The 12,453-nt window shown below is 47.8% G+C and overlaps 1 protein-coding gene across 1 annotated transcript in view; it reads right to left on the bottom strand.

Annotated features, from left to right (window-relative positions):
- Positions 1-2,802: 2,802 nt before the first annotated feature.
- OSBPL10 (oxysterol binding protein-like 10) overlaps positions 2,803-12,453 on the bottom strand; it is a 79,469-nt gene continuing 69,818 nt past the window's right edge. Inside the window, exons 10-13 of the mRNA XM_010159598.1 lie at positions 6,223-6,409; positions 4,643-4,825; positions 3,519-3,672; positions 2,803-2,910 (exon numbers count right to left, since the gene is read on the bottom strand). Coding sequence (XP_010157900.1) covers positions 2,866-2,910; positions 3,519-3,672; positions 4,643-4,825; positions 6,223-6,409 — 569 coding nt within the window. The 3' untranslated portion in view covers positions 2,803-2,865. The remainder of the gene's footprint in view (positions 2,911-3,518; positions 3,673-4,642; positions 4,826-6,222; positions 6,410-12,453) is intronic.

Here is a 12,453-nt window from a genome sequence, read left to right as displayed (position 1 = left end):
AGAGACTGCTGGAGCATCCTTTAAACGATAAAGGTATAAACTGCCTTTCGGAACGTTTCTAGTTTAAGAAAGAAGGTGGTTGCATAGGCTTCCTACAGGTGTGCACAGAAGAGGTGAAGTACGTGGCAGCTCTTAGGTTACAACTCAGAGTGTAGAGCGGCTACTTGAAAAGATCCACTGGCGAGTCCAAGACAGCTACTGGAACAACCTACAGAATAAGGCGTAGGAATATTTACTTTTCAGTCCTGTAAAACACACCGAACACACGCAATGGTCAGGAAGATGAAGTGACACTTGTGAATCTCGTTCTGGAATCTCTCACTGCTGGGAGCTTGTCGGAAAGGCCTGGTTTTACGCTTGCCTCTCCCAAGTTACTCTGGGAAAGGAACGGCGTCAGAACGCAAGAGAACATTCATCGGAGCACAAGTGGGATGTTCTCGGCATGCAGAAACGACCAGCCATGCAGACAGAAAAAAATCTTCATGAAATTACAAGCATAAGATTATCCAAATTGCTCCTTAAAAGAAGGGCTATGGCGTCTTCGTCGCCTGGGCGGTGCCACCACCAGAGCTGAAAGAGGTCTACGCGTCCCGAGCGCAGGCCCGCGCGCCGGACAGCGGTGTTCAGTGGCTATCATGAGCGAGCGCGCGGCTTGGCCTTTGGTGGGCGAGTCCTGGGAGGACCTTGCACGGGTTTGAGTCTGCAGCTGCGACTGCGGTGGCGTTGCAAACCCCGCGAAGACCCCTGGTTGTCGTCGAACTAACCTCTAGGACAAGAGCGGATCCGTTACGCAGGCCGTTCCTGCAGGTGATAAAGTACACGTATCCCTGACGCTACCTGGGAGTAGTTCAGTGATTACTGCAACGGCATCGTTTTGGTTCTGGTACAGAAAAACAACTATTCCTAAAAATAAGATTATTTTCCTTCTTTAAAAAAAAAAAAGTGTCAGTTACAAACCCAAGCTCGTACAGTCCACTTTTTTTTAAAAATAGGATTTTGGTCATTTGTAACACAAATCTTTCTACTGTGCAAATAAAGGACATAACAGCAGACACAGCGGCATCTAGGAGGGGAGGGGAACCACGCCTTCATTGAACAGGGATCTGGAGTTGCAACGTGAAGTTCTCTTGGATGTTACGTCCAGTGGAACAACTAATGGCGTGTTACCTCGTGCACAGCACCCCCCTTTCGTTCGGCCTTCCGACTCGCTCAGGAGATTTTAACAAACATCCACCAACCAAAAGAACTCCACAAGCGGGACGCACGAGAAGGGGTAGGAGTGGTGCTTCCGCCTACACGTATTCGTGCCGTCCCGACGGAGCAGGAGCTCCTGTGCCGAGCCAGCAGGCACGAGGCACGAAACTCATCGCCACGACGGCGAGGTAGGCCGCCACGCTGCTCTACGTCAGAAGCGCAGCGGTGGCTTTCCGGGGCACCGCAGAAGCAGCACCTGGGCTCACGTCAGCACGTTTGACCTTTGGTTGCCACTCCTCAAAAACATCTTCACTCCAGCACATAGGAACTCAAAAGCAGCAAAGAATCCACTTTGTTATGTCACGGTGGTTACCTTACGAAGCACCATCAGGCTACAGGGTCGTTTACTTACTTATTTTTTTACTTTACCAACCAAATTACATCCCACATCACTTGTTTCATTAATAGAGCTGCTGTCTCAGTGTAATAATCTACGAACTTCCTGCTTTCACGTCGGACAACCGCTCCTCTGCCAAGGCCGGTGCTGTCATCTCTACTCGTCCAAACAGTTCATCCAGAAGCAAATCAACTGGGTCAACAGCAAGAGAAATCAAAACACGGGGCTGCCTGGAGCCTTAAGAGGGACTGGGGGCTCTGACCAGCCGCGCTGCGCCCGGTTTCCCAGCAACGGTGTACGGAACGCCCCTCGGCTGGCGGGGAAGGCTCTCGCCTGGGCCAGGCTGGGCTGCGATGGCACACTGTGCCTCTCCCACGGGGGGTGGAAAGCCGAGGATGGGCCGGCTGGAAGGGCGCAGCTACGTCTGCCCCAGGGGGTTTAGCCCAACACGTAACCCAGAGCGTTGGCACAGCAACAGCCAGAGAACATCACACAGCGAGATCGGAACTGCCGGAGCAGCAAGCTCACCGGTGGCCAGAGATGTACTGACGGCTGGAAACAGGGACACAGGAACGACTGAGGACACGAGGGGTTGGTGCGAACAACGTTCTGGAGGAGGTATTGCTGCTTTTTGTAAGACGGCAGAAGATTCACGCTCCTAAGTGACGGGAAACACGCTCGTGAACGGGCGTCCCAGGGGGCGAGCGTGCCATCAGCGTATCGGCCCTCCGTCCCAGCGGGTTACGCCGTGACCATTCAGACGGAATGGCTGCCGCTAAGCGACACGTCACCTTTCAAGTGCAAAACATTTTTGGCAAAAAGTGAAAAATAGAAAAACCTTAACCAGTACTAATAAAAAAAGTGTTTTCTTAAATACTAGCACAGGGCCTGATCCTGCAAGCGCACAACTCGGGTAAGCCCAGCCGAGCCCAGCCGGAGTTCCGTGCCCTGACACTTGGAGGAGGTGGTCTTCAAACCACTGGTGGTGCTGACGCTTGTTTGCATGCGGTGTAAGACACACACGAACACGTACACGCCGCGTGTACAGGGGGGTGCGCGCATGTCCGGACGTGCGCGTGTCCGTGTAGCCGTCCACGCGCAACGGCCCCGGAGCAGACCTGAGCCTGTGGTCATTGTGAGATGCATCGTTCGCAGCACAGAGCCGCTCGTTTCACTCTTCCGACAACAGGACCTACTCAACGACAGCCGGAAGTTACACACGGTATCATTAAAATGCCTTTAAGGAGAAGTTACGAGGCAACGGCTCTATCCCATCAGTGGGTCTTCCAGAGAGGATTCGAGTACAGCCAACCGTCGCCCTGCAAGAAAACCGGGAAGAGACTGACATGCGTCGGATCCGCGTATGTCCACGTAAAAGCCCAAATAACACCGATCGGCACAGGAAACCTTCCCTGCCACCCTAAAGTTCTGCGCTTTATGAATTTACAGGTGGTCTGGGAAAAAATTACAATGGGGAAAAGATGCAACAGGATGACAAACAGATGAGTGTTTCATTTCAAGCAGGTGAAACCCAAGACAGTGTTTAAGATGCCCTTGGTGACTCAGTCGGACAAATATCTCTAGGCCGTGTTCACTGTGGTATCCCGAGATCAGTAGAGATGCGAGTACACAGCACTTGGAAATTAAGGGGGGGGCATTTTAAGGTAACAAACATCACATTAGGTGCCTAAAATTAGGTACCAAAAATAGAGGTTACAGTTGATGTAACTGAAGGGAAGTGAACAAGTTTACAATACGGGCACAGAACAATACGTCACTCTTCTTAAAGAGCCAAACTCTGGCAAAAATGAGGTTTTTAAACACCCGGTAAAGCCCAGTCACATAACACCGCTGGCCCGCGGTGAAAGGCCCAAGCACGCATCCCCCTGTTGGCAGGAAGGTGCTGCTGGGTCTTGAACGAACGTACCTCTTTGGCAAAGTATTTTGGTTTCCACGGCGTCGCGAGTGCCACACGCTGCCTCTCCTCGGCTCGCTGCCTCTCTTCGAGGCGGTGCTTGTGTTCTGTCGCCGCGTCGATATTGCCTTCTTTCAGGGCACTGGTGACGTGCTGCCAAAGGTGCCTGTGGGCCAGGGAAGGAGCACACACCACAGTGAGGACACTTCTGCCGCAGCCCAGGGCTTGGCTAGACAGCAGCGGGGCGAGAGGCGGGCTGAGGCCATGGCCCCGTGCCGTTTCTGCAGCCTGCGAACCATCGCTCAACTGGGGCATCCATCGCCTCACGGGGGCAGGTTTTCACATTTGCTCAACTCGCGGTATTCTGCTGGGGAAGTTCACGGCTGAACGGTTTTTGTTCCTGTTCCTGACTCTTCCCCACCTGAGCTTTCTCCTCAGAGCAGATGGATGTTTTAAATCATTCCTTCCTCCCACCCTTTACTGGTGACCCACCCCCAAACGCCATACTGCATTCGTTCGCAGTTACATTTTTAAGGGAATGTTGGCCAAAAGCCAACGGTCCATTAAACTGGGATACTGACTGTTCCCACCACGTTAGCGGCAGCCGTGCACGGATGAATACCGAGAAGAAACCAACCGCGGCTTTCAGGTATTTCCAGGGGTGTTTAAAGGACTCTCTATCTACCATCTGATAAACTGCACATCCTGCAGAAACACTGGACAGTTGGCAAGTTGCTTACCAGCATCCGAGAAATACAACCAATACACTGCACAGCTTGTGGTTTCCTTATTTACTCCAACCTTTCTGCTCCTAAACTACAGGGAAACCCGAGTTTGTGAGCATGTCTGGAAAGCAGGAAAATGGTATCTAACTCTGCACAATGACTCAAGACACACCTCAAGAAAACACATTTACAGATAATAAAATGAAGCTTAACTCCTTTTTTTTTTAAATCCCCCAATAAAATATTCCCAAATTCAATAAAATTATTGATTTTTCTGAACATAAGCATCAACAGCAATTGACAGTGAATAACAGAACAAGGCTTTTTCTAATGCACCTTGTCAGGTAGGCATGTGCCAAGAGCCTTAAAACCGTGTGTGTGTGTATTTATACCCTCCGCCTCTGCCCTTACCTGGATTCCAGCGGGCCTTGCTTTGCTATTGGCCTGATCTTCTTCCTGATAATGGGCAGTTTGTTAGTGTCAATCACTTTGGTTTCCCCGTTGCTGTACGTGAATTCCAGCGTCCCGTTCCATTCTCCCTGCGCTTTGCATACGATGGTGTTAGTGGGATTGTGTTTCACTTCGGCTGTGACCCTAATTCAAGAGGGAAGAATCAGAAGACCACAGAAATAACTGGCACCGTTTCTTGTCGGCATATGAAAGCACCACCATGGCTACGGCCAGAGCCAGCTTTCTACATCAACAGTCATTTTGTGAGCAAAGTAGTGAGGCTGTCTCCAACAAGAAAGCTCAGCTAACACAGCAATAGCTTCTGGACACCATTGTCCCAAAGCAGAATTCTCTCACAGCAGTAGTAACCCAACTTAAAACTCTGACGCTTGGCTCTAGCCCAGAACTCCACCTCATCAGCCTTTTTTTGACATTTCCAGTACGCACATCGTTTCCTCAGCTGAACGTTAATGCTGTCGGATGCCAAAGACTTCAAGGTCCCTTTGCTTAATTCCTTAGCTCTGCAAGTTTACTCCTCAGCTGCTGAGGGGCAACGATTAAAGCTACCCCAGTGCCTGAGAACTGATCCGAGTGTGAGCAAAGTAGACAGGCAGGACCAGGAAACCAAAACGCAGGGCGAAGTTTTGTGTGTGCGTGGCTCTACGGACATGCACTTCAACAGACCATGCCAAGTAATCCGTAAACTCAAGTTTTCACATTATTAAACTAAACCAGCACCACTTTCCCCCATTTTCACTCACCCTGACGGCACCAATCACTGATCTACACCTTTTAGAAAAACCCCATCAAAACAGCCCGTGTTGCCTCAAAACACCATTGAAACGCTCAGCCCATGTATGGAAGAGCAGACAGACCCGCTGAAACCAGAGGTAACCGCCGAAGGGCCCCGTCCCAACCAGCAACCCGGCCTTGTCGGGGACACTCCACGGCAGAACAAGCCTGTTAACGACCGGGCCGTCACCTTGAGCGTGGAAGCGAGGCAGGAAGCTGCCTTGCACAGTGCCTCTGCACACCCTTTGTGAAGGGGAACAAGGACACGGAGATAACATTTTCATCGTCTGGAATTTCAGTGCAGACATGGGAGTCCCCAGCGGGGAGCTACCGCTGTAGGCAACGACACTTTTCACTTCTCTTCTCCTTACAGGAGCTCCACCTGCAACAGCAGCTCATCTCCGAGACTCCCACAGAAGCAGCAGCTGGTGGAGCAGAAATATTGCCTTTTCTACGTACATTTTTCTGATCCTTCAGTTACAGCAATTTTTACAAGCACCAAAGCCTGGAAGAATACATTCCCTTTAGTTTAATGAAAGCAATATATCCAAGTCAGTTAAAGGATATAAAATATATAACTGCAATAAACTGTGCTCTAAAGCTGTAAGTCATCTGAGGCACTAACAGGAAAAGAAATTCAGATCTCTGCCTGTAAAATTCTCCAATAGCAGAACTGAAGAGATGCCCCAAGAGTTTTCCCACTGAAATCCAGTAGCAGGTAGACAAGGCAACGACAGTAATTGCCCCACCTGTGGACCTTCCCTCCGTAGAAGGGCTTGGTGTGGAACGTGACCGTAGCAGAATAGCCTGTTCTGGCACAACTGATGTTGACTTTCCCTCCAAGCTCCACCCATGGGATGGTAAGTATTGAGCGAGCGTAGGCACTGGGCAGGGTGAAAACATACTCTTCTTCGTGTTCCATCAAGTAAAGGACACCTACACAGGAAGAAGGTTGAAAGTTGAAATGACAGTTCACTGAGAAGACCTGACAGTCACTGACCAACTGCTGTCATCCCACGAGAGCACGACGTGAAACTCGCCCTGAAGGAAACAAGTCCGCTGAAGAAAAAAAAGCCTGCCCTTGGGAACAAGCTTCTTCAGACACACACTCAGAAGCACACAGGTTGAATGTGTACGCCGGGGTCCTTCCTGGTGCCAAAGGGCTTATCAGAAAATCTGACTGGATTACTTATTTTGTGTTATTGACCAGCAACAGACTGTTAAAGCTGGAAAAAAACCCCAACCATTTGCTTGCAAAAGCCATATTGAATATTCAGGTGCTCACTCAAGTGTTACATCATAATCTCTCTCCAGAAAAATACGGGCATGGCCAAAGGACTCTACAGGTCTCCATTCAATCAGGCACCACCAGGTCCTCTCTGCCAGTTTCTGACTGATGCGTTCGTTGGTGGGAGGGAAAGGCTCTCTCTAGGTCTGCCTGGGTGCATCGAGGAAACATGCTTAAGGAAGACCTCTGAAAGTTTTCTCCTTCCTTTCCAGATGCCTGGTTTCCCACACAGCCTGTGCAGAAGTCTTGCCTAATCAACGAGGGGCCACCATGACCGCTGCTCTATTACACCACGACCAAGGTCTCCACCATGCAGAGAAAATTGCCGGTGCTTGTATTCCATTCTGGGAAGGTTCCTCCCCCCTCAGCACTGTGGGGTCATAACTAACAACCACCACATGCAGCAGCAGTCATTTTTCAAGATTATTTGGAATGACAAAGAATGTCTGATGTATGATCAGACCTTGGCTTCTCCCGGGGTGAAGGGTACAGCTCTACGCCCACCGTAGCTGTAAATCTGGTCTTCAGGATGACGAAGAACAGGACATAAGACCAGATAAAGAGAAACTTAAATCTTGCACACAGAATTAAATCACGCCAGATATCTGTAGTACATTTTTGATTAGACTTCTACACGCTTTCGTGTCCCATTTAATAACTGCCTAAAGGGAAAAATTACAGCTTTGAAAATAATTTTTCACAACAGGCATTGAACACAACCCATCATAGAAAGCACTCGGAACCCAGAAATACGTGGGGAGGGGGAATCAGGACAATTAATTTGATGTAGTAATAGTATCTGTTTAGAATCAAGAGGAGCTTGAGCCAATTTGCCTTCACCCCGGGGCACGCTGGTAGTGATATTGATTAGTTTGTCTATCTGTTTAAGGGAATAACGACACTATTTTTGCAACATGATCTGACACGTAATGACAAAAAAGCACTAAATAGGAACAAGGCACCACTGCTGCCAACATAAAAATATGCCTTTAACGCTGTGTGAAAACACAAACCTACATAACGTTCAGAACTGAGAAGCACAGAGCTCTAACAGAATCATCAACTCCAATATTGGCTCCAATTAACAGAACTAAATGCAGGCACAGGAAGCTCCACAACTCGTCACTTCTGCCTTCTGAAACTGTTCCACAGGAAAACATCTTTGCAAACCAGAACAATTTTATGCAGCTGTCCTCAGGACTCCTGCACCCTCGGCCTGCCAGCAGTGACACAGCCAGCGCTTCTACTCTGCCAAGCTTGACACGAATGAGCTGGAGAGTGCAAGAGCACAAACACAGAGAAAGGACGTCTTAAAAGGGGCCTTTAAATGTTCTGCCTCGGCAAGTCCCGAGTTCCTTGTGTCCTGACCCCTCACAAGCAGGAAACAGCCAGGACACACACACATTTGGCCTCAAGCTCCCTCGGCTCCACACCTGCCGGTAAAACTGGGCTGAACCCACTGCAGGGATCTGCAGGGATGCTCCGCTACCCAAGTGACCCTGGACATGCAGCCAGAACCTCTACTCAAAAAGGCAACTCTGCTTTATCAGAGCACTCGTTAAATGGATGCTATAACAACAGAAAATTAATAAAGAACAATTAAGAAGCCTTTTAAGTAGATGGTGATATTCAAAAGGATCAAAGCAAGCTAAGGGGTACTGATCAAACATAGAGAAAGGAAATCTGAGCATCTGCAGTTGGGCATTTTCCACACAGCGCTACAACGTGCTTTAGACCCAAGTCTAAAGCTTTCCTTTCTCCTCCTCTTTCCGTTTATTCTCCACCTTCTTCATTACAGTCATGGGGCAACAGAGAGGTAGCAGCAACCAGCTGTGGGAAACAGCCCATGGTGCTACCCATGATGTCACTTAATGGCCTAAGCACAGATGCTATCCTCACACAGTCAAAAAGCACAGTCGCCCGAAAGAAGCAGCCTCTGACATTTAAGTTTTGGGGTGCTGCTGTTGTGAGATTTTCGTGTTTGGTTTGTGTTAAAAGACAAGAGGTTTAATACCACCACGGTGGACAGGTGTGGTGCTCACTACTGAGGGGGAACTTCACTCGTCCCACAGAATCACAGAACGGTTTAGGTTGGAAGGGACCTTACAGACCAGCCAGTTCCAACCCCCTGCCATGGGCAGGGACACCTTCCACTAGATCAGGTTGCTCAAAGCCACATCCAGCCTGGCCTTGAACACTGCCAGGGATGGGGCATCCACAGCTTCTCTGGGCAACCTGTGCCAGTGCCTCACCACCCTCTCCGGGAAGAACTTCTTCCTGATATCCAATCTAAACCTCCCCACTTTCAATTTAAACCCGTTACCCCTTGTCCTGTCACTACAGGCCCTTGTAAAAAGTCCCCCCCAGCTTCAGGTGAGCTTCTCTGGCACCTCCTACTTCCACGGGCCCAGCTGTCCTCCTCTGACCCTCACCATGTGCCCCCACGTGAGAGGAAACTGCCATAACAAAGCGTTTCCTCTGGGTCAGTGAGGGTTTGCTTTTGCCTCTGATGGGGTCGATTGTTACCGGAGTGGGAAGGACGCCGAGCTCTAATGAGCGCTGCCAAGCACACTGATAAGCGAACAGCAAACAGCAGCGGTGACCTTCCCTGTAAATATTTAACCACCACAGCAGGTTATATATTAAAAACTGAACCCAGCTCTCTTGGCAGTATTTTTAGCAGTTGGTAGCATATTGTTTGAATTCTTTTAACACCTGAATAAATACATTTTTAACGAAGTGCTATCTCACTTGAAGTATGACTCCAGCTCAGTAATTATAATCTAAAAAAGAATAAAGGGAAAAATTAAAATGTCCACAACTTGCTATTACTTTTAGTATTAACGTGACTGTTGGGTTTGCATTCCATTGTTTGCAGAGCCAACACGGAAAACCTCGTGTAACTGAAGGACCATGAAGACTGTAGCTGCACCTCCGTGTCCGAACCGAGAGCCGCACTCTCTTTGGGAAAAGGAAGGCAAGAGGATGCGGAGAGCCAGCGTTTGTAACTGCTGCCACAGTGTGAAGCCCTGCCCTACCCTGCCAAGTTTAAATCTTGAGAAATTCATCAAGGCAGACAAACTAAAACTAACCGTTATTTTTAAGTGTGTTGTGTACTTTTAACATCTGCCTGGAAGTATCATTACACTGTGACTGATCTTTAAAAACATCTGCTGGAAAGCACACAGGCTATTTTTCTTCCCTTGCTTCCCCACTGTAAGGGATTATTCATTTTCAGTTTAACAATGGCTGTAAGTAAATATACATGAAACGCTGCTAAGGATTCTCCCATTTTCAGTAACGTTTCCCCCTCTCACATCAAAGGATTCTATCAGAAACTGCAAATTCCTTTAAAAATACGTTAAGTATTTCTAGGCAGCTACTATGCACAGAAGAATGCACCTGAGAAGCACTCTGGGAGGAACAGTGGATTCAGTAATCTAGTTCATTAGTAAAAGTCCCACAGCAAGTGGTGAATTTCTTATGAACAAGCACAGAATTTTGAAATTCCCCCTTGGAATGCCCTGAACACCATTTACTCCTGCTTTCGGCCGAGGACACGTATGCACAGTCACGCTCCTTTCCAGGACTCCTCAGCCCACGTTAACGGAAGCGGTTTTCGCGGCACCTAACTTTCCCTGTTGGACTATGCCGTGTTCCTCACTGACGCTGCAGCTTTGTGAATTGATTTTCCAGTAACACGTACTGACGAGATACCCAAGGGATCAATCAGCTGCCAAAGAGGGATGGGAAATTTAGTGCTTCCCACTGACTCTAAGGAGATCAATCCAAACAACAAAGGGTACGTGGGTCACAATCGGCCTAGGGCAGTTTCCTAATTTAACAGGCTCTTCAGTGTCTGCATTATTCGTAAGGGGCACAAACAGGAGTAGGGTACCTATGGGACAAAGCCCACACGAGTGTAGGGCATCACCAGCCGCGCAGGTTCACACGGAAAAACATGAGATGCCAGATCCGGGATCTTATCACCTCACAAACGTTCCAGTTCATGGTCACTGTGCTGCTCATTTTCCAAAGACTACATTTTTCATTCGCTAAATTAAGTAATGAGCGTCATGCCATATGGAAACTGTTCTGAAACCACTGGGCTAAGAGATATTAATACAAAAATTAGTAGTAGGGAAATATTTTGGTAGCTCCAGTTGCATGGAGCAGTCAGTCTTTTGGACTGGCAAATTAAAAAGTCGCTAACGCCTCAAGAATAGGAATTATAGGCCTGTACATCTGCAAACACATCTATATGTATTTGAACGGGAGGGGGTGGGGGGAAATTAAAACCAGAGGAAAAAAACATTAATTGCTTTAAATTAGATTTACCCTGGAAAGAGCAGTGAACCTTTTCCCTGCTTACTGAACCTTTTCAAGGTTGATTTTTATTTTTAAAATAATTTTTGGAAGCCTCTACCTCACTAGTTTTTAAAACATTTAAAACAGCAGGAGTGAAAACACAAGACACAACTAGCCACTTGCTCATACAGAGCAATCCACTTAAATGTACTTCACACCCGCTGCAAAATTAACCCGTGAATCAAAGGTGATGGGTTTTGTCGAGTGTTGCTGCTTTGGAACAAAACCCAAGAGCAGAAGAGGAACACGCACAGCTCATACTGAGGTGCACTCACCACAGCCTTTTCCACTAAAGCATCCTTATCCTACAACCAGCATCTGTTTGAAGATTCTTTGGACCACGTAAAAAGCATTAAATATTTACACTGACTCTCTCATCCTTTGCTAATTTAAATCTTAATATGACTCTATTCATTACATCCCCATCCCCTCCCTCCCTCTCTCATTAGTACGTAATTAACATTAACCAGAATTAGGGGCTGCGCACGCCACATGAATCTTCTTATGCAAAATACCCTCTCTTCTATTTCAGGGGAGCGTCCTCAGGAGGAAACTCAACGCTGACTACTCTGTACAACGGGGTTTTGTTATACAGGGAGAAGAAGTTGAGACGCTTCATTAACAAGCCAGATTTAGAGCCCTCATAAGCACAGATGAAGGGCTAGTATATAAAACAGCTTCTTCCAGCAGCGCCTTCCTACTCATTCTGCATCCCTGCTACTGGTACTTCCTTTGAATCAACAAACAAAAATCACGGATAGGAAAAAAAACCCAAAACCAAACCTTAAGTCTCTTTGAGATTCAACATGCGCTAGAAATTGTACAGTTAAATATTGAGCTGTACAGCCTTTGTATGACAGGACCATACTGTTCTCAAGTCCCCTGATTCTTTAAATCCTTACAGAAGCCTTTGTACTTCCATGACATCCTATTTCAGCATATCCACTGCTGCTTCTAACCACAAAGCATCAGAAGCAACATGCTCTACACATCCAAGGGCATTGTGACAGGTTAAAAAAAACCCGCTTCAAAAGCGCCCACAGAAACATCCCCAGCACATTCCTTCCGCCGCGTCGGTCCAACGTTCAGTGCTACTTCATTCCTGCAAGTAGCCAACTGCAGTGGAAAAAGCTTCACTGAACTGCTCGAGGGCCACACACAAAACTGTTCAGTAGAGAGCAAAGTTGCAAAACAAATCACAGTTGTTTGTATTTAACACGAAGGTCACAAATAAGTTCCAAGACAAACAAAATTGTTCTGCTAAGTATCTCAACTGGAAGAAGATGGTCACTCCCAAAACAGCAGCCCTCTATGGCTCTGTTTG

This window comes from Eurypyga helias, unplaced genomic scaffold (genome assembly GCF_000690775.1).
Source record: "Eurypyga helias isolate BGI_N326 unplaced genomic scaffold, ASM69077v1 scaffold2129, whole genome shotgun sequence".
NCBI classification, from domain to species: domain Eukaryota; kingdom Metazoa; phylum Chordata; class Aves; order Eurypygiformes; family Eurypygidae; genus Eurypyga; species Eurypyga helias.
This window is presented reverse-complemented; position numbering and strand designations above follow the sequence as displayed.